General features: G+C 34.0%; 2 protein-coding genes across 3 annotated transcripts; both read left to right on the top strand.

The window, feature by feature from the left end:
* The first annotated feature begins 6,649 nt into the window (after positions 1-6,649).
* LOC140886923 (receptor-like protein kinase BRI1-like 3) lies at positions 6,650-11,132 on the top strand. Its single transcript, XM_073293844.1, has 2 exons — positions 6,650-7,115; positions 7,218-11,132. Exon 2 carries the CDS (start codon positions 7,333-7,335, stop codon positions 10,972-10,974), a length of 3,642 nt encoding a protein of 1,213 aa, XP_073149945.1. The 5' UTR covers positions 6,650-7,115; positions 7,218-7,332; the 3' UTR covers positions 10,975-11,132.
* A 5,461-nt stretch (positions 11,133-16,593) lies between these two features.
* On the top strand, positions 16,594-21,126 carry LOC140887170 (probable WRKY transcription factor 2). Of its 2 annotated transcripts, none has more exons than XM_073294246.1 (6): positions 16,594-16,922; positions 17,999-18,489; positions 18,733-18,918; positions 19,109-19,896; positions 19,986-20,144; positions 20,512-21,126. In XM_073294246.1, the coding sequence occupies exons 2-6, from the start codon at positions 18,061-18,063 to the stop codon at positions 21,074-21,076; spliced, it is 2,127 nt and encodes a 708-aa protein (XP_073150347.1). In that variant the 5' UTR covers positions 16,594-16,922; positions 17,999-18,060; the 3' UTR covers positions 21,077-21,126. The 2 variants fall into 2 exon arrangements, with proteins under 2 accessions (XP_073150347.1, XP_073150346.1); XM_073294245.1 differs by having other exon boundaries at positions 16,595-16,964.
* The last annotated feature ends 270 nt before the right edge of the window (positions 21,127-21,396 follow it).

Raw genomic sequence — 21,396 nt, 5'->3', positions numbered from 1 at the left:
TTAGGGTGACTAGCAAACATCATTGCCAATTTGGCTCCATCAAATAGCTTTATGCTCATTATGTTGTTGCTGTTGTTGTTTTTGTTGTTGACGGAGGAACTCGTAACCCCTATTTTTTCAAGGTATATTAGGTAAATCCTCTGATTAAATCAAGTAGTATGTCATTTATTTCAGTTGTGTAAACCACATTGGACGAGTTATGTACATTAGGAATTAACTAGAAGAGTCATGATATATGGACAATCAAAATTGTACAACAATGCTTACACCATAAAAAAATTCAATACAAAAATTTTATCTATCAAATCTCATAATACGTTGAATATAGAATCTCACGATATAATATCAAAATCTCATGATATAATAGTATAATTTCACGATATAATTGTTGTAAATATTATTGTTGTACGATATATTCGTTAACCTTTAGTATTATTCTAATTAGAATCGTGACTCATAAAAGAGAGCCCTATTATTTATTATTATTATTATTATTATTATTATTATTATTATTATTATTATTATTATGTCTGTTTGTTAAGTTGGTGGCGACGGAAATAATAATAATAATAATAATAATATAGAATACTCATGTTGCCCACAGGGGCATAGGCGAGTTGGTAAGGCCTGAGGTGACGTGAAAAAAAATTCTCTAGCGTTGCGGGTTCGATCCTCGTGTGGATCATATTATCTGCTGAAATATTGTGGAGGTATGCTCTGGGGGTTGGTCATGTTGCTCCTTCCCTCATGTCTCTGACGCTCGTGCACATCACTCGATTTAACCCCCGCATGAGCCAATTGACCTCTGACTCATGTGGGATGGGGTCCCCTTCGGGGTCAACACTTTTTAAAATAAAATACTCATGTTAGTTGTCTCACATCGATTGGATAAAAGTCATTGAGAGTTGTATATATAAACTTGGACAATCCTCTCTCATTGAAGCTTTTGAGATTGAGTTAGGTACCAATTCATAATCTTAATATGACTTTTCATAGACATGCAGAGCTCCTCAAGGGGAGGCTTGTTAATACATAACGGTGTGTCCGTTTATCTAGACACATGGATATGAAATTTATGATATTGGATTCAGAAGTTCCGAACTGCTACGTGTCATCGATCTTCAATGGACTATTAGATCTTTTGTTTTTTAATTTTTGCCTCAGGCCCTATCAAACACAGGTACACCACCAACTCGAACATTCCAAATATAAAATATTTTTTTCCAAATATCACTACACACGATTTTTTTATTGATTAATGTTATCATAATCGCTTAGTTATTTCTTTCGGTTGCTAAGACATCTCCAATAGTTCTCCATTTTGGAGAACATCTCCAAAATGGAGAATCAAGAAGGATCCAGCTCATCTCTATTTGCATCTTCAAAATAGAGATGGCTATAGTAATTCTCCTAATTGGGGAATCACTATAGATTTGAAGATGAATTTTGGAGAATGACATTAATTACGAAAATGTCATTCTCCAAAATTGCAAATTAATCATTTTGTATAATTTTAATTTTTTTTGTTCAATCGTATATATAGTTGTTCATTTTAATCTTTTTATTTAATTTTAATGTTTTTTGGTATTTTTTTTATTGTATTTAATGTTTTTTTCTTATTTATTTATTTATTTATTGTAATTAAATTATATTAAAGACAAAAAATAAAAATAATAATTAAATAAGATCGTGACTAAAAAATACATTATATATTTTATCACGAACATAAATTGAATTAGTTACCTTGAATTAAACACGCAATCACATTAAATCACATTACATATTTAGTCTTTACACCATATGTGTAGTTTATAAGTATCTCGATTTATGCATGTATTTTACTGTTGTGTGCGGCTTGCAATTTGATGTCAAAATAAATGCATTGTTTTAAAATAATCGAGTCATCTTTAATTTAGTTCCTTTACCTAATTAATATTTTTCTTATGTTAAATAATTTGGAATTAAAAATAAAAAATAGAGAATTTTACAAAAAATAAAGAATATGGATTGGAGAAAATGTTTGAAATAGAGAATTAATAGTACTCTATTTTAGAGAGTAGAGTACTCCAAAATATATAATGGCATTGTAGATGCTCTTAATGATGTCAACCACTTCATTTGAGCAAGAACGGGACAGGAATTTGATTCACTTACCAATATTAATTTTTTGGACAAACTCAAAAAGTTTTCATTAACATGTTTTACTTGACTAACATAATTTGTAGATTATTGCGTTAACTCGAAATTTACTTAATACACGTACGTACACCAAAGTTAACTACAACGGTTTGAACATCATTTTAAAAACACTAATAATAATAGGAAATACTGCTTCAATAGCTTATTCTATTGAAGATTTTTGTCATATATATATATACATAGAGTTCTTTTATGGTGCCCAACATTATATGTCACTTCATGCCCACCATGTACAAGTCAACTCATCTATTGTACCGGTCAACTCATCTATTGTACATGGTGGGCATGAAGTGGACATATAGTGTTGGGCACCATAAAAGAACTTTATATTATATATATATATATATATCAATGCCACGAAATATGTATGGCTGTGCAAGCTTGCCGCTCATAATCTTTATTATATCAAATAAGTTATATATAAAGGGCCGGGAATAAAATACATCTTTATTCAATATTTGGTTGTTGTAGCCTTGCCAATTCAAGCGATTTAGTCGACGGCATGAATACTAGGCCTAAAACAGTAGTAGCATGCACAAATTAAACAGTAGTAGCAAAGCCTGTAAAATTCGTAGATTTAATATATAAATGATCTTCTGCGATATTAATTATTATATATACCACTATATGTTGGAGAATGTCTAGATTATAATAGACAAGATTTACGCCGAATGCACGTCTGTTGTAGTAGGAAAAACAAGTATTTTCACCGGTATATACTAACAATAAAATTATGTATGCTTTTTACAAAAAAATAAAAATAAAAATTAAAAAAAAACTTGTTATATGGGGGGAGTTTCGTATTGTTCGAATCCTGTAATTTCGGCAAACAGAAATTATTAGTGATATGATATATTTTTCTCGAAAAGATCATGAGGGACCCATGTGTTTTGTTATTCGACTATTTATTCTGATATAATTTCTAAATTGTGGGAAAGAGACCAAAAGGGACGGTCCAAAATCAGCAAGGTTTCATTGCGAGGATTCCGTTTCTTTATTATTATAAATATATTATAATATTAGAGTAAATTTGTCATAATATCTAAAAAATAATTAATACTTTTGAAAAAAAAAGACAATTTTTATGTGTATGATCGAAGATTCATCAGATAAAATTAATTGGTGAAATGGTCTCATACGAGTTTTGTATTATATTATATTATATTATATGATGTTGCCAAAAAAACGATATTTATAATCAAAATCATTTGCCATGAGTGATAAAGCCATATTAACTACCGAGAAAATGACTTTATGATTATTATTATTATTTTTATAAAAATGGTAAAATCATAAAAATGGAGTGATATTAATATGATGAGAATCTAAGGAAAACGGAAGCTTTATCTTAAGAAAAAAGAATAGGATTCACTCGTGTGCTTGTGTTGTAACACTGACAAGGTGTGCCCCAACACACCAACAAATAATGACAAATGTGTGTGTTTCTGTGTGCGTATTCGTGTCCACAAAATTACAACCAAACATGATTTTTATGGCTCAAGTCACCCTCGCCATTTTATTTGTTTATTTTTTTGTGTGGATCTAAGTTATAATAGTTGGAGTTTTTAAATTTTCAAAGTGTAGTTCCAATTACGTTGTTTTTTTTTTAAAAAAAAATCTGGGTGAAGAATTTTATTAAAATTGTGTTGAATTAATTGAGACCGTAAGATCACGTGCTATAAGCAGTTTTGTCTATGCTGCTCCATTTGGGCAGTGTTGAATTAATTGAGACTATAAGATCATGTGCTATAAGTATGCGGTTTTGTCTATGCTGTCTCATTCGGGCACTGCCTGAATGAAGATCTAACAATCTTTTTTTTTTTTTTTTTTTTTGTGTATTTGAGATGTTCGCATGAACATTTCAAATACAAAAAACAAGGGCCGTTGGATGCAACACATGGAAGCTGCCCATGTTCTAGCATAGACAGACCCGCTATAAGCATAGTATATGATAAAAAGTAACACTTTTAAGTAAAAGTGATTTTTTTTTGAAATTGTCTCATGGATTTTTAGTCGTGAGACTAGTTAACACTGTTAATATTTTTTAAAAAAAATTAATAATTTCATTATAAAAAGTAATATTTTGTCAAACTCCACTCTTGATTTTTTTTAACCTCGGTCAATCATTTTTTTAAAAAAAAGAAAATGACCTCTTATATTGTATTTCAAACACAATTGGGGAGGTCATTTCTTAAAAAAAAAAAAATAGCTGGTCGATGTTATTTTCCCAAATTCTCCATAATTATTATATTTGGACAACCAAAAAATGAATAAAAACAATCAAAACAATTGGAAATTAAGGCCAGCATTCAGAAACAAAAATAGAGATCACATGTCTTATGTTTTCAGTCGTTTGTATTTAAAATTATTTTAAATACAAAGACATAGACAAAGTACACATTGGAACCATATCATACATATTCTTTAAAGATGAAATCAATTCCGATATCAATTCTTGGAAACGGGATCGGAGTTTAGTTTGCAGTGCAAAAAATATCCCAATAAATACACACTAAATATATATTTTCAAGAAATTAACTCTATATTTTACTTTTGCACGTGATTCCTACATACGCATATATATGAGTTGTCATGATATCACGGGCAAACAACAAACCCCGAAGTCCCGCGCCCCGTGCCTATTCACATATTATAATATAATAATCCACCCCCACCCACTTCCCCATAATTTTTGCTTCAATTAACTACAATTTTTGTCCCACCCCCCACCACTATAATAATAATAATAATATTACCATTGATTTTACCCAAACTCCATTTTAAATAAAGTTTCCATTTCCCATGGTGTGCCACAACTCGAGATTCATTACTTCGACGTGTTTTTTTGTTGCAAATTAAGTTTCCTTTTAACAAAACTAAACACACGTACATGCACTATCTTTGTGCTTCTTCTTTTTCTTTTTTTAGGAAATATATTTATGAAAACTATTCGTAGGTACATACACGATTACACGTTATTTTTCGTTACATGAAGAGATATTTCCGTTAATACATTTGAGATAGTTAATTTGCACGTATGACATAACTCTGCGAATGTACTTATATAATATTTCCCGCGTACTGTGCCATCAGATCTTGAGTATATATATATATTTTTTCTTGAAAAGATTGTGAAGTGGAATGGAAGGCACGCTTGTTGACTCCTTGAATGACTGGAATTTATTTGTGATTGGCAGCGCAGAATTACAATATTTTAAAAAGAGAAGATTAGTTGAATATACATACAAGTTGAGGTGTTTGAAAATTATAAACAAACTGAGATTTTTGCAACTATTGAAATTGGGACTATTTTAAAGATAAGTTTAGTTGAAAATTAGAGACTAAAGATCCATTCACTTCGTGTAAATCTTGGCGCCCTGATATCTATAGACTTTTCAAATTCCATATTATGGCTTAAATTAGTAATAGTAATTATAATTTTTTTTGTTCACGCCATATCTATTGTTATATATTTGAGATTCATTTATTTTGTAACGAATAATACATCTATTATTATATATCACTCTTAAATACGCTCTTAAATTATTACCCTAGCGATAACTTAAATTTTCCCTCTTCATAAATTAAACTAGCCTGATAAACATTCGGATTCAAGCATTTATTGATGTGTCGTACATATTGTGTAAATATAATGGAAGTACTAATACTCTACAAAGAATATCGAAAATACTACTGAGGTCTTTATTTTAGCATTTTAAAAGTATGGAAAAGAAGTACTAATAAATTGAGGGTAAAAAAAAAAGGTTAAATCATTTATTGATATATTTATTGTAGTAAATAAATGTAAGAGTTTTCAAACTAACGGAGTACAATTCCTAAAACGCGAAAGAAATGTAAATAAAAGAAACAATAATTGAATGTGAGTAGATACCATGGGGCATGCAATGACTATTACCGAGTCTTGAGTTCAAATCTCACTTACCCGAATAGTAGTTAGATTAGATGATAATTTGTCCGTTCCATCGTGTATATATATATATATATATTTATATAAATTTACTCATCACGTAAATTTCTGAATAAAGAAAATAGGCAAAAAATTTTATTAAACGGTCTCACAAATCACAGATCAATTTTATGAGATAACTCTTTATTTGAGTCACTCATGACAAAAATATTATTTTTTATGTCAAAATATTACTTTTTATAGTAAATATAAATAAGAATCACCTATCTTATAAATAAAGATCAATAAGATCGTCTTACTCAAGAAAATATATATGACATTTAAAATTAAAAAAAAATGAGTTGAAGAAATAATTTAGACAAAGAAAGGTGTAGATGCCCCCATAGCCCCGTAAATAAAGTGAACCCATTTGGGAAAGACGCATACAAAAGAGAGAAAAAGAATCAAATCCCAAGTTTGACTCCACCCATAATACATGAAAAAGGACAAAATTTTATTTATATTCACAGAAAAGATGAAATCTTGTCACCTAATTTCTTCTTCCTAAAAAAACACTTGAAAAATCTCTCTCATCAAACACCAAACGTACGAGATCGAGTGTGGGTTCCCGTTTGTGCGCAATTATGTGAACAGGGGGGGATTTGAATACTATGTTGTAATGAGGCTCACATATAGTCTGTGACAGCCGACAAATCTGAACATCGTACCCAAAAGCCAACAAAGACTCGGAGAAATGTTTCGTCTCAGTACACCTCAACTGTTGTACATCTGAATCAGCTGGCGTTGATGCTTCTTCTGTACTTGGGTTTTTTTTTAGCCCATACCCTACAAAGAATCCCTTGTCAAATTTCTTGTAAGCTTCAAATTCTTTGAACAGAGGGGAATTCTTGGTTCCTTCTAGACCGCAAACACCTGGTTTTTCTCTGTTTCTTTTTCTCTCCCATGTCTTGTTTCTGTTTGCTGCCTAAATCTATGAAGTGCAGCTGAGGTATATTTTTTCTTCTTTTTATTAAAAAGTAAAAATTTGGTGTTTGCTTATGTTCTTCTGGTTTGCTCAAGCAGATGTTTATTTTTGCACTTTTTTCTTCAGGGAAGGATTTGAAGAAAGTTTTCAAGAATGGAGTAATGAAAAAGGCAAGCTGAAAGTGGAGGTGGCAGAAGGAGATGAAGGAGTTGTAGGTTTTTTTGCACAGTTTTGAGTGAAGATGATAAAAAGAAGTGCCTTTTTCTTGGTGTTTTTCTTTGGTTTTTGCTTCCTGGGGTTATTAAGTGCAAGAAATCTTTCTTCAAACACAAGAAGTGGAGGGGATGAGGTGGGGATTTTACTAGCTTTCAAGCAGTCTTCAGTTCAAACTGATCCAAAAGGGTTCTTGAAAAACTGGGTTGCATCTTCTTCAAGCCCATGTTCATGGAATGGAGTTTCTTGCTCTAATAATGGGACAGTCATTAAACTCGACTTCACAAATGCAGGCCTTGGTGGCCTTCTCCACATTTCCGATCTTATGGATTTGCCAAATGTTAAAACTCTAGTTTTGACGGGCAATTTTTTCTATGGGAATCTTTCTTCATACTCTAAAGCTTGCAGCATTGAGTTTCTTGATGTATCTAGCAATAATTTTTCAGAGCCACTTGCCATGGATTCTTTGTTGGTTTCTTGCAGTGGGCTTGTTTCATTGAATCTTTCACATAATGCAATTTCTGGAGGAACTCTCAAGTTTGGGGGTTCTTTGTTGAAACTAGACATTTCTTACAATAAGATTTCAGATTTGGGGTTGTTGAATTCTGTCCTCGCCAATTGTCAAAACTTGAGTTTCCTTGATTTCTCACAAAACAAGCTGGCTGGCAAGCTCGGCAGCTTTTCGAATTCTTGCAAGAGCCTATCTTTTCTTGACCTCTCGAACAACCAATTTCAGGGGGAAATTCCGGCTGAATTCATATCAAACTCAATGCCATCTTTGCAAAATCTTGATCTTTCTGGCAATAATTTCAGTGGGAATATCCTGAGTTTAGATTTTGGAGCTTGTCGTAATCTCGCGTCTCTTAATCTGTCTCACAACGCATTCTCTGCTACCGGATTTCCAGTGAGCTTAACAAACTGTCAGAATCTTGAAACTCTGGACATTAGCCACAATATAATCCAACTCAAGATTCCAGGAGATTTATTGGGCAAGATGAAGAATTTGAGGCGCTTGGTTTTATCCTACAATCAGTTTTTCAGTGAGATTCCGACCGAGTTAGGGGCAATTTGTGGGACACTAAACGAGCTTGATCTTTCTTCAAACCAGTTAACTGGTGGGCTTCCTTCAAGCTTCTTGTCTTGCTCGTCGCTGAATAGTCTAAACCTCGGTAACAACCAGCTTTCCGGGGATTTTCTAAATACCGTAGTGAGTTATCTTACAAGTCTCAAGTACTTGTATGCCCCGTTCAACAATATAACCGGTCAGTTTCCGCGCTCCTTGACGAACATAACTCGGATTCAGGTTCTTGACCTCAGTTCCAATGCTCTAACCGGGAATGTACCTTCTGAATTTTGCTTGAAAACATCAGATCCACCCCTCGAAAAACTGCTGCTGGCTGATAATTACTTCTCAGGTTCTGTTCCATCGGATCTTCGACTCTGCAAGAACTTGAGGACAATTGATCTCAGCTTCAACAACTTAAATGACTCAATCCCACAAGAAATTTGGACACTGCCAAAACTATCCGATGTAGTTATGTGGGCAAACAGCCTAACGGGTAGCATACCAGAAGGGATTTGCATAAATGGCGGAAATCTTCAGACTTTGATTCTTAACAACAATTTTATAAGTGGAACTCTACCGAACTCTATAGTCAACTGTACTAATCTCATATGGGTGTCGTTGTCCAGCAACCGGTTGTCCGGACAAATCCCTTCGGACGTAGGTAATCTTGTCAATCTTGCTATTCTTCAGCTAGGAAATAACTCTCTTAGTGGAGCAATTCCACCGGGTATAGGCCGCTGCCAAAGCCTGATATGGCTAGACTTGAATAGCAATGAGTTGACAGGATTCCTTCCCTTAGAACTAGCTGCACAAGCAGGGTTCGTCGTGCCTGGCATTGTTTCGGGAAAACAGTTTGCCTTTGTGAGAAATGAGGGGGGAACAGAATGTAGAGGGGCCGGTGGACTCGTCGAGTTTGAAGGGATCCGTGCTGCTAGACTCGAACAATTTCCAATGGTTCACTCCTGCCCTTCCACAAGAATTTACACTGGCGTAACGGTTTACACCTTTGCCAGCAATGGTAGCATGATCTACCTTGATCTCTCCTACAACCTCCTATCTGGATCAATCCCTGAAAACTTTGGTTCAATGAGTTTTCTTCAGGTTTTGAACTTGGGACACAACAGTTTAAGTGGTGAAATACCCTCCAGCTTCGGCGGCCTCAAGAGTGTCGGGGTTCTTGATTTATCACATAATAAGCTCCAAGGATTCATCCCAGGCTCGTTAGGTGGGCTCTCATTTCTCAGTGATCTTGATGTTTCAAACAACAATCTCACGGGATCAATCCCTTCTGGTGGTCAGTTAACTACTTTTCCAGCTTCGAGATATGAAAACAATTCAGGCCTTTGTGGGGTTCCGCTACCTCCTTGTGGGACGGGAAATGTGCACCATTCTTCCAGCTCTTCTAAACAAGGTAGGAAGCAAAGCATGGCCGTGGGGATGGTTATCGGTATAACGGCTTCTGTTGTATTCGTTTTCTTGCTTATATATGCTCTATACCGGAGCAAGAAAACGAAAAACCAGGACGAGAAATGGGAGAAATACATTGAAAGTCTTCCAACCTCAGGCAGCAGCAGTTGGAAACTATCTTCTGTTCCGGAGCCTCTAAGCATCAATGTTGCAACATTTGAAAAGCCTTTGAGGAAATTAACTTTTGCACATTTACTCGAGGCAACTAATGGATTCAGTGCCGATAGTATGATCGGTTCCGGAGGCTTTGGTGAGGTCTACAGAGCTCAAATGAAAGATGGAAGTGTAGTTGCCATAAAGAAGCTAATCCATGTGACGAGCCAGGGGGATAGAGAGTTCATGGCAGAAATGGAGACCATAGGAAAAATCAAACACAGAAACCTAGTACCATTGTTAGGATACTGCAAGATTGGCGAGGAAAGGCTCCTTGTTTATGAGTACATGAAATGGGGAAGCCTTGAATCCGTCCTACACGACAGGGAGAAAGACATGGGAACAAGACTCGATTGGGCGGCTCGGAAAAAGATTGCCATTGGATCAGCCAGGGGACTAGCATTTCTTCACCATAGCTGCATTCCTCATATCATTCACCGGGACATGAAGTCAAGCAACGTCCTTCTAGACGAAAATTTCGACGCCAGAGTATCAGATTTTGGAATGGCGAGGCTCGTAAACGCCCTCGACACACATCTTAGCGTGAGCACACTTGCTGGAACTCCGGGGTATGTCCCTCCCGAGTACTACCAGAGTTTCCGTTGCACGACGAAAGGGGACGTCTACAGCTTTGGGGTGGTGTTACTAGAGCTGCTTTCGGGCAAGAGGCCGATTAACACGTTGGAATTCGGGGATGACAATAATCTTGTTGGTTGGGCTAAACAACTGCACAGGGATAAAAAGAGCCATGAGATATTGGATGTGGATTTGATAACTAGTTTATCAGGTGACGCTGAACTGTATCAGTATCTTAAAATCGCGTTCGAGTGCCTCGATGACAAGCCGTATCGTAGACCGACGATGATTCAAGTGATGGCCAAGTTTAAAGAGCTCATGACAGATTCAGGGAGTGATATTCTTGATGGGATTTCTTTGAGAAGTTCAGTCATAGATGAATCATCATCGCTTGAGAAGGACATTTGATTTCAAGATTTGTGCTTCCACATTTTGCCACTGTATATAATACATCATTGAAGGAATTTGGGGTTGCAAATTTTGTTTGTTTAGATTCAGGCAATTTTGTTACATATGTCATGAAAATATTTGTTACCTTTTTTTTTTTGGTTTATTGGCCTAATTTGAATTCCTTCGCAACATGCTTTATTTATTGTTATTTTTTTTTATACAAAAATGTGTGTTATAATTGAGTCTCGAACTTAATATCTCGTCCACAAATTAGACACCTTTGTGCAATGGGATGTGATTTCAAATCGAGGGTGTTGAAGAATTGTGCTTTGTTGACGTGATTTCTATGCATATTTATCAAGAAGTTAATTAATTAATTAATTTATTGGGCAGAGGCAGGTGGATTCCAATTTATTATGGGTCAAATTAAGATTGGGCCTCGAACTAGTTTGAGATTGGACCTTGGCCCACGAAATAATGTCTTCCGAACAATTTATTCGATAACTAATTTGATTAACAGAACATAAAGGTACGTTTGGATGAATTTCGTGAGAGATGTTCCGACGAAAATCTTATTTAAAAATAAATATGTGAGATTTATCGGTTTTTTTTTTTGTTTTGAGATGTTTGTCCAAACATATTTCTCTAGCTACAGAATTATATATTGACTTATGGAAATAAAAATAATTTTTTTTTGAGAATACAAACATACAGTCGTAAGTTTATAGTTTCAGTACACAAATTGTCCCAAGTCAAGTCACCTATGACAAATATTATGTTATTAGTAAGTTTGTTTGATTCTATTATTTCAAAACTCGCAATATGATTTATTATATAATATTACAGGTTTATTTTATGTACTTATATTATTTGAAACGTGCTTTTAATTAATCTTGATCATAAATGGACATATAAAAAAGAAAATAATAATAAATTTTTTCTTTAAAAAAAAAAAAAAAAGAATCCTTTGGCGCGTGGAAAGTATGTGTTCTCATGACTTTTTTTACTTGTGGTTGCTTTATCCGTAATCTCCGAGGCTTACCTTTATAATACATTGTATTATTATTTTATTTCTTCTACGATGTCTATCTTTGGTATCTAATTTATAGAACTACGTGAGATTTTGCAAATTACTATAGTTACTCGTATGAGACAAACTTTGTACGACAAGCTCTAATGAACTAGAAAGTATTGAAATGAAAAATGGAATTCATAATTATTAACATAATTATTAATCAAGCGCTAGTCCATCAACTCGAACGTCCTCATGATAGAGACAATGACACATTATTTCCTCAATTTTTGTATGTTTTAGAGTTGATTGTAACTTTCCATTGTTGTTCTACGTAATTTCTTCTGGATTAAATTAGAATATCTATTTTGTTAATATCGTGGATTGAATGCTAATGACAATCCAAGCATGTAATGTCGGAAACTTATATATACAAATAGTTTTAAAACATTAGCTAATTCTTATCTCGAATTAAATTTTTTTAAGAGTACAATACAATCTTGATTCAAATTATAACCATATAAAGTAGTTTTCCGCACTATAGACGAGACTTTAGCGTGGACTCGAGACGTGCTTATCTCGAACAAAAGAATTAAAAAGAAAATTTTTAAATCTACCTAAATAAATTAGGAAACTACCCGCAGTCAGCGGAAAACAATCTCGAATTAACTATAAAGCTGATTTATATGAAATTTACTGAGTAAACGGGAAAATAACATATTTTTAATATAAAATAGAAAATGTTAAAAAAAACTACTCTGGATGTTTTTTTATGTCTTAAATTGTGTATATTGTTTCACAATTTATATTTTGATTTCAACTTATGAGAGCATAATATTATAATCGAAATTGATCCGAAGCAAAGTGGATAAACAACTATATTACTATTTATAGAGGTTTATGCCGTGTGATAAACCTAAACTCTTTCATGCTTATCTTATATCATCAAACAAGCGACTCACGAGCCTAGACCGGATCAAGCAACAAAGTCAATTATATTTACATATATATACTATTTTAAAATATTTAAAAAAGACCATAATATATTGATTCCTGGCCCCTAAGTTTGTCAAAATCTATATACTTGTTTATGTTTAGCAACTCGTTTTGTGCGTAAATTGAGGACAATTAACTCTGTAGATTTAAATCGTATCCAATTCTTTAAGCATTATAAGTTTGAGTTAAAATAAATAAATAAACCAACATATTTCCAAAAAAAAATCAAAATCTCGGTGTATAACATATATGTTTCTGATTATAGCTTAAATCATAAAAATGATTTACATGAAAAATATTAAGATTTTACAGTGAGTGTCGATCGATAGATATACACAAAAAGAAAGAGATTTTAGTGTGTATTCTTAATACGTTGTTATTACATGATTAGAAAAATATGAAGTTGTTTATTTGAATCTAAACCCTAGAATTCAATTTCAGAGAAAAAGATTAAGTTGTTAATTATTAGTTCCTGAAATTGTGGTGATAGGACAAGGGAAAACATACAACTTGCTGAGGACAATTTTGCCAATGTTCCTCTTTTTCTATTTGACTAGTTCTTAAACCCTTTAGGTATTTGTGCTTATATTTCTTTTTTTGGAAATGACTGGGTCTTGATCTTGAAACGAAATATTAATGTGATAAAAAAAACTCGCATCCGTACTTGCTTATGAAAATGATCAACATAAGTTGCTATATCAATATATTGTAGACTTTGGGCTTATTTTATGCTGCACCGGATGAACTTTACTCGATGCAGCATCCACCGTTTATGGGGCTCGGGTTCCATGAACGATCAAAATCCATCGGGTGAAATTCATATGGTGGATCATAGAACATCTCCAGACATTGAGCAACTAATTCAAATATTAATCACAATCCGATCTGAAATGTGGTATCACACCTAGCAAGAACAAGTATTCCACTCCAACAATACATGTTCCAATAATTGCACTTCTTGCAATTCATATGAATCAACACATGATCTTGAGTTTGATATACATTGTAATATCAAATGTCTGTCTCTTTTTTAGATATTATAACTAGTAATAGCGATACAATCATAATATTTTAAATCGTATAACAACTCAGTTATAATATTTTTTTCATACGTGACAATTTGAATAATTAGTCAAGAGCTGATACAGTGTTTAATAGAACTCTTATTACTATATTAAAATAAAAAAAGGGCAGTGCAAAATTTAATATTTGTTTATTGTCAAAAAAAAAATTTAGTATTTGTTTGGTATATTCTCTTGGGGGCTCCGACGGTACCAGCTGTCGTGTACTATGCGAAACCGTCTAACAACATTGTCCCCTCACCCCATCCATATGTTCACTTTTCACTTTGCCACAACTATTTCGTTTCTCTACTTTTTTTTTATTACTTTATATTTTTCCTTCGAGATTTTGTTATTACGTTATATCAGTGTACAATCAAACACATATTATATATATATATATATATATACACGTTATATCAGTGTACAATCAAACACATATTATATATATATATATAAAAAAAAATCAAAGTATGATAAGACTAGTATTTTAAAAACGTTTTTAGTGTTTTATAAATAAAAAAAATTTAAATTGTGCGTTTGAAAAAAAAAGTGCAAAACATTTTTAAAAATTCGTGTTACCCAAATGTGGTTCTTTAAATACAATTGAGTGATATTTTTTGATGTTTTAGAAATGAAGGCAAATATGACAATCAAAACATATTACTTTTTAATTGTAAAAACAGTTTTTGTAGTATAATTGTTCGATCGCATATTTGTTTTTAAAACAAATTTAAAAATATTTTATAAAAATTTTGTAAATTTTTTTTTATAAAATTTTTTTATAAATATTTATCAAAGTAAAGCCAGTTTCACACTCTTACTCATGTAAAAGTTGAGCCTGTTTGGTTGGAAAAATCAAGTAATCAATCAACATGTTAAAAGCACGTATTTTTTGTCAAAATATTGTTTTTAAAAAATGTCTATTGTTTTATTTTCAATTTTTGTTTTTAAAAAACGCTTTCAAAATTCCATTGTTAGAAGCTATAATTTATACCTATTAGGTTCTGGTGCTCTGCAGCTTCTAGTTCTATTTAAAAATAAAAAAAAATATTTTTTCATATTTATCCAAACATCAAAATATTTTTTGATATTTTTTTAATAAATGCACATACAATAACCGAATTTCTATAAACGTTTTTTTAAAAAAAAAATTACAACATTTGTATCTACCCTAAATAAAATAGTTCGCGATGGTTCAAGTTTAATATACATGTTCCGAAATCAATGGGTCATTGTGGTAATCAATCTAAAAGACAGGTATTCTACTGAATCAATAAAAAATATATTATAATTATATTATAATTATATATATATATATATATATATATATGAGTTCTTTTATGGTGCCCAACAACTATGCCCACCTCCGTGCCCACCATGTACAATAGGTGAGTTGACCAGCATAATTGGTGAGTTGACTTATACATGGTGGACACGGAGTTGGGCATAGTTGTTGGGTACCATAAAAAAACTCATATATATATATATATATATATATATATATATATATATATATAACATATAAAAGTGTCAATGTGGTAAACTGCATTCGACCTATCAATAAAAATTATAGCATGTTAAAAAAAATTCAGAAAGACTTTCTTAAAGTGGCCAAAAAAGGAAATAAAAAAAATGAAATGACCAATTCATGAATATAATCTATGAATAGTTAATCCACAATCGAAACGTCGACATATTCACTAGTCTATAAATTAAAACATATGGTTGAAATAATATTTACAAAATGGGATTTCGGATACTTTTTTGGATTTAGACATTAATAATTCCTATTTTGTAATAAAATACATCATGTAATGATTATGATAATATAATGTCAAGAAAATGGAATACTTCACTGATTCCTAATCTTGTTTAAATTGAAGAAATTTACACATCCAAATCAGGGAATCTTGTTAAGATCTAGTAATTACACATGGCCATATTTTCCCTATTTTTAATGAACATTTAAAAATCTAACTCTTTCAGTATTTTGGTTACAAAAATACAAATTAACCAAACACCAAAAATATCAGGTTAATTACCCTTAATCTAGGGACCTTTGACTCGGACCTTGCAATCTAGTACCATCGCAACAATTGGAGATTTTAGTAAAAGATTTCAAAAGTTAGAAATAAAATTATTTATTTATTTATATATTTATTTAATTTTTTGTATAATTGAACCCTAAAAAAGTGGAATACGTTAGAATTTGAATTTAAATATAGTAAATGAAGCAAAAATTGTGGGTACAAAATCAAATGATTTTTGAGCCGTTACACGAACCCCCTATGTACATCTATACTAAATTAATCACACAAAGAATTAAATTGTCTGCAATTATATTGCTATCCAATTATTGAATCGAAAACAATAATGGCCCCTAATCCCATAATTACTTTACCAGTCAAAGCCAATGATCCACATGGCAGTCTATTATTGGGTGGTCAAAGGTGTGAAATTCCCCAAAAAGGCCCTGGAAAAAGCAGAGACATTCAATAAATAAATAAAATAATAAAATTTAAAATTATACAAAGAATTGTTTTTATACTATAGACTGATATTTGTCAGTATGAAAGGCTTCTAATGTACAGTATCAGTGTTTCGAAAAAGATCCCAAGAACCATAACTCCCAAACAAACCCCACACTTTTTCCCATAATTGGTTGGCGAAAATCTTTGGATTTTTTTTTTGCTTTTTTTCCCATTAATCTTTACCAGCAATCTCATTTCTTGTTAACTGCTGAACCATTTTTGTAGTGAGAGAAGAAGCTGGGAATTTGAGATTGAAATTGACAGGAGGGGAGGTGGGGTGGGGTGGGGTATGGGTGTTGTAGTTTCTGGAGAAAGAAAAATGGTTAAAGCAGAGATTAATCTGAGGAAGGGGTCTGAGAAAAGGTTCAATCTTTCTTAATTTTGACTGTTCTATGTTGTATTCAGGTACTAAGACTCGACTGCGTTAAATCTGTTCTGCTTGCTCATCATTTGTTCATGATTGAGTCTTGTACTTTGGTGTTTTTGGTGGGATTTGTTTTGTTTTTCTGCCCTTTTTTTTGCTACTTTTGTTCTTGTGAAGCATCCAGTTTCCGGGCCGTGGATGGTTTGTTTCGTTCATTCAAGTTCATTTTTTTTTTCAGTGCTTGATTGATGATGGTCCATTGATGGTTGTGGTTTGTAGTTTCTTGGGTTTTGTATTTGTGTTTTTTTGAAAAAAAAACGTTTGTTTTTTGTTTCCCATTTTGTTAGATCTCGTGGCTTGTAAGATTTGAGGAATGGGGCTTCTTTTATTTGTTAAATCATGTGCTTGTGATCTTTGTAAAGACTGAGATTTGAAATGGGTGGAAATAATATTCTGTTCTGAATTAGGACTTTTTTCTCCCCATTCCCTTTCAATGTTTTAAGCTCCGACTTGCATCTGGATTTGAGTGGGATTTTTATAAGTATGGAAATGTTTGAGTCTGATTGATTGTTTAGGGAAAAAAAAGTGATTGATTGTTAAATGAACGGTATGTTCTCTGTTGATGTTAATGACTGGCAAATTTTTGTACTATAACTTAATTCATATATCTTTCATTGGTTGCTTTACGTAAATAGATTTGAGAAGCAGTAGAGGAGTCATACTTGTTAGCCTACTCGTTGCTTCGCTGTTTTGGATTCCTTGTAGATTTTTTTTATGTTACTTAAGTGGAAAGAAATGTTTTTTCTTCCTTGGGGTTGGGCTGGAATTCTCAAGCATAAATTGGTTTTGTGTCCTCTGCTTTATTCTTCTCTGGAGTTTGGCTACTATCTTGTATGTTATGAACTCTGGCACTTCAATGGTATTAAGGCAGCGTCAGGAAGGTGGGAGGGAAAAAGAGCTTGCTTTACTGTTTTGCGCGCGTCTTTTTTTCTTTTTAAATCTAGGAAGATTACATTAATGGTAACGGTTAATGTGATCAAAGAGACATTGAACAAATTTTGATGTAATCTTTCAGGTTTTTGGCTTCTGCATCCGGCTCATTTATTTTGTGATTTGTTTTCGAGTGGATAACAAAAAATGGGTGGGTTTGACGATCATACTTCTATAATGGGAGAGTGGATGGCTCCACACCAAAGTCCAAGTGGGGATTTCTCCTCAATAATCAGCGACAACATCAATATCTCATCAGTTGCTGCATCTATCAGTGAAAATAAAAGTGGGCATCTTTTTTCGGGAAATCCTGATAATAGGGATCAGGCTCGAGCTGTTGTCGTAGGAGATGAAGCAAGCAACTCAAATGCAGCTCGACAAATGAGCTCTCGTGGAGGTCTTGTGGAGAGGATGGCAGCTCGAGCTGGTATCAACATTCCTCGATTGGATACAGACAGCATCAGACCCGGTGACCTATCTAAGATCCCAGAAGTTCAGTCTCCTTATCTGACAATTCCTCCCGGTCTTAGCCCCACGACTTTGCTAGATTCCCCCGTTTTTCTCTCTAATTCATCGGTAAGCTCTTGCTCGATTCCTTCAATAGGAGGTCAAGTTAGGTTCTTGATTGACTACAGTAATATAGAAGATTTACTAGTTGCCCGATTACAACCAGAATTCGAGTCCTTGTTTCAAGTCTTTTGTTATACTTGCTTCTGTATCCGATCATAATTTCGTGGGTCTGAATATTAATCATGCCCACAATGATGTTTGATTTCTCTATCCTTGTGTTCTCAATTGATGGGCTCGTTATGTCTGTAGGTTTTGCCATCTCCTACAACTGGAAAATTTTCATTTGCCTTAACTGGAAACAATCTCAACTCTACAATGATGTCAGAAGATGGTGTGTGCAAGAGAAATACATGTGTAGATGTCAATGCCTCTTCATTTGCATTCCAAACCGCGACAGAATCTGGATTATCCCGTTGTTTTAATACCGTCAACAAAGTAATTAATTGCTATCCCTCTCCCTTTTATGTTTTATTAACAAGCCCGTGACTATTGCTTGTATTATGACGCGAATGATATCATTTATTAATTGCTTATTAATCCGTGCCTAAGTCGATCTTTAGATTCTGTTCCACCATCAAACTTCCAGAGTGTTAATTTTGTTCTTCTTTTCCCCTCGATTTACCAGGTGAATCCTTCCTGTTCTCTGCCGCCTTTTGCCAGTGTCGGTGGTTATTGCGCTGAACCTCCGAAAGCTCCCTCTCAAAATAATGGTACTTTTTTTCAGCAAACAAATTACGCTATGTCCTATGCAGAAGACAATGGACTCAGCAATCTCTCATCTGACCTGACTTATAATTCGGCCGATGCTGCCAAGCATTCTCCACCACTTGATGAACCACACGAGGATGATGGAGATCAACTAAGCAATGGAGACCCCAATGCTGGAGGGAGTCCATCCGAGGATGGTTATAATTGGAGAAAGTATGGGCAGAAACAAGTAAAGGGAAGTGAGTATCCTCGGAGTTATTACAAGTGCACACATCCAAACTGTCCGGTTAAGAAAAAAGTTGAACGCTCTGAAGAAGGCGACATTACAGAGATAATTTATAAGGGAGCTCACAACCACTCGAAACCTCCCTTCAATCGCAGACTGGCTCTTGGATATTCAAATCCACTCGGTGATGTCCAGATCGGCTCTGAACAACATGGAATTGGTGACAATGACTCTCTCATGTGGTCGACTTTGCAAAAGAGGAATCTTGAGGTGACACAATCTGCGGGATTGAGCCAAGAATATGGTATTGGAGCTGCTAATTCCTTGCTTTCTCAAACTGGCCAAGTCGAATTGGGGGATGGTGTGGAGGGGGGATCGTCTACTTTCTCAAATGAAGACGACGATGATGATGGTGTAACACATGGCAGCGTGACATTAGGATATGATGGAGAAGGAGATGAATTAGAATCAAAGAGAAGGTTCTGACTCTCCTTTTTTATGCGATTTATTCAGATCCTTGAGATAACAGCAATCTGACATGCATCTTTACTATCTTTGTTTGTTCTAGGAGAATCGAAACTTATGCTTCGGACATCAGTGGTGCCACTAGAGCCATAAGGGAGCCCAGAGTCGTGGTTCAAACAACCAGTGAGGTGGACATTCTTGATGACGGTTATCGTTGGCGCAAGTACGGGCAGAAAGTTGTTAAAGGAAACCCAAATCCAAGGTTATTCTCTCTCGAATTCATCACTCAAATCACTTGGAATCTATGATCCCATCGTTTAAAAGTTCACAAGCATCGTTCTTCTGTTGTTTCAAGGAATGTTTTCTGAAAACTTGCTTCAAAAATGAATTGTGCCATATGACGCATGATTGGCTTTCTTTTCTGGAATATAGATGTCCCATCAACTAAAAAATGTTTAGGTGATCTAAATTTTTTTTACTAGTTTGTGGGGGTATTTATGATAATTGAGTTACTTCGAGGGGGTTAAGTTGATTAAAAAACGAGTTAAAAAAAAAAGGTTTGTCTCAGTTTCCAGAAACCGAAAGTTTTCCAGACATGGTCTCATTTTCGGAAATATATATGTGGACAGGAGTTACTACAAGTGCACGAGCCCCGGCTGCAATGTTCGTAAGCATGTGGAGAGGGCGTCTCACGACCTGAAGTCGGTGATAACTACGTACGAGGGTAAGCACAATCACGACGTGCCTGCGGCCAGAAACAGCAGCCATGTTAATTCAGGCTCTCATCATCCTACTCAACAAGCTCCCATTGCTGCTGCCACTTCAAGTGGTCTAGCACGCAGGCCTCAGCCTTCACAAGTTCATGTGGGCACATCCCCATTCAAAACACCTTCACTAGGAATTGGACCTTTTGGCAGACCCCAACTGGGTCCGGGCCCGGGTTTTGGGTTTGGTGTGAATCAGCCAGGTTTCGCCAGTTTGGCTCTGGCTGGATTAGGGCCCAACCCAGGCAGGTTGCCAGTTCATTCGTATTTTGGAAATCAGGGCGGCCCAATGGGTCACAACCTGGGCTTTATGATGCCCAAATCTGAGCCCAAAATGGAGCCTGTTACGGATTCGGGTTTGAATCCATCCAATGCATCCTCAGTTTATCAGCAGCTAATGAGTCGATTGCCGCTTGGACCACATATGTAAATTTTTGTTTTTATTATTGAAATTTTACTTTTATGGATGGATATGCTTTACTATCTTTTCATGACAAATGAAATTCTTTTCTTGTTTGGTTTTATTATTATTTTTAAAATAAATCAGTGTTTTACATGAACAAGTTGACCTTGGCTTTCACAATTTCGGATAAAAATATTCTTATTTTGATTGACGAGGATATAAATTTGGAAATTTTGGTCCATTGTTTTTTATTACTTTTACAAGATTAATATTTATAGCAATGCTCTATGTACAATGAATTTTGTGCAACAAAATACAAAAATTAAATATATCAAAATCTCACGGAA

This window comes from Henckelia pumila, chromosome 3, assembly GCF_033568475.1.
Source record: "Henckelia pumila isolate YLH828 chromosome 3, ASM3356847v2, whole genome shotgun sequence".
In the NCBI taxonomy this organism is placed as follows: domain Eukaryota; kingdom Viridiplantae; phylum Streptophyta; class Magnoliopsida; order Lamiales; family Gesneriaceae; genus Henckelia; species Henckelia pumila.
Note: the sequence above shows the minus strand (reverse complement) of the source record. Positions and strands in the feature narration are given on the sequence as shown.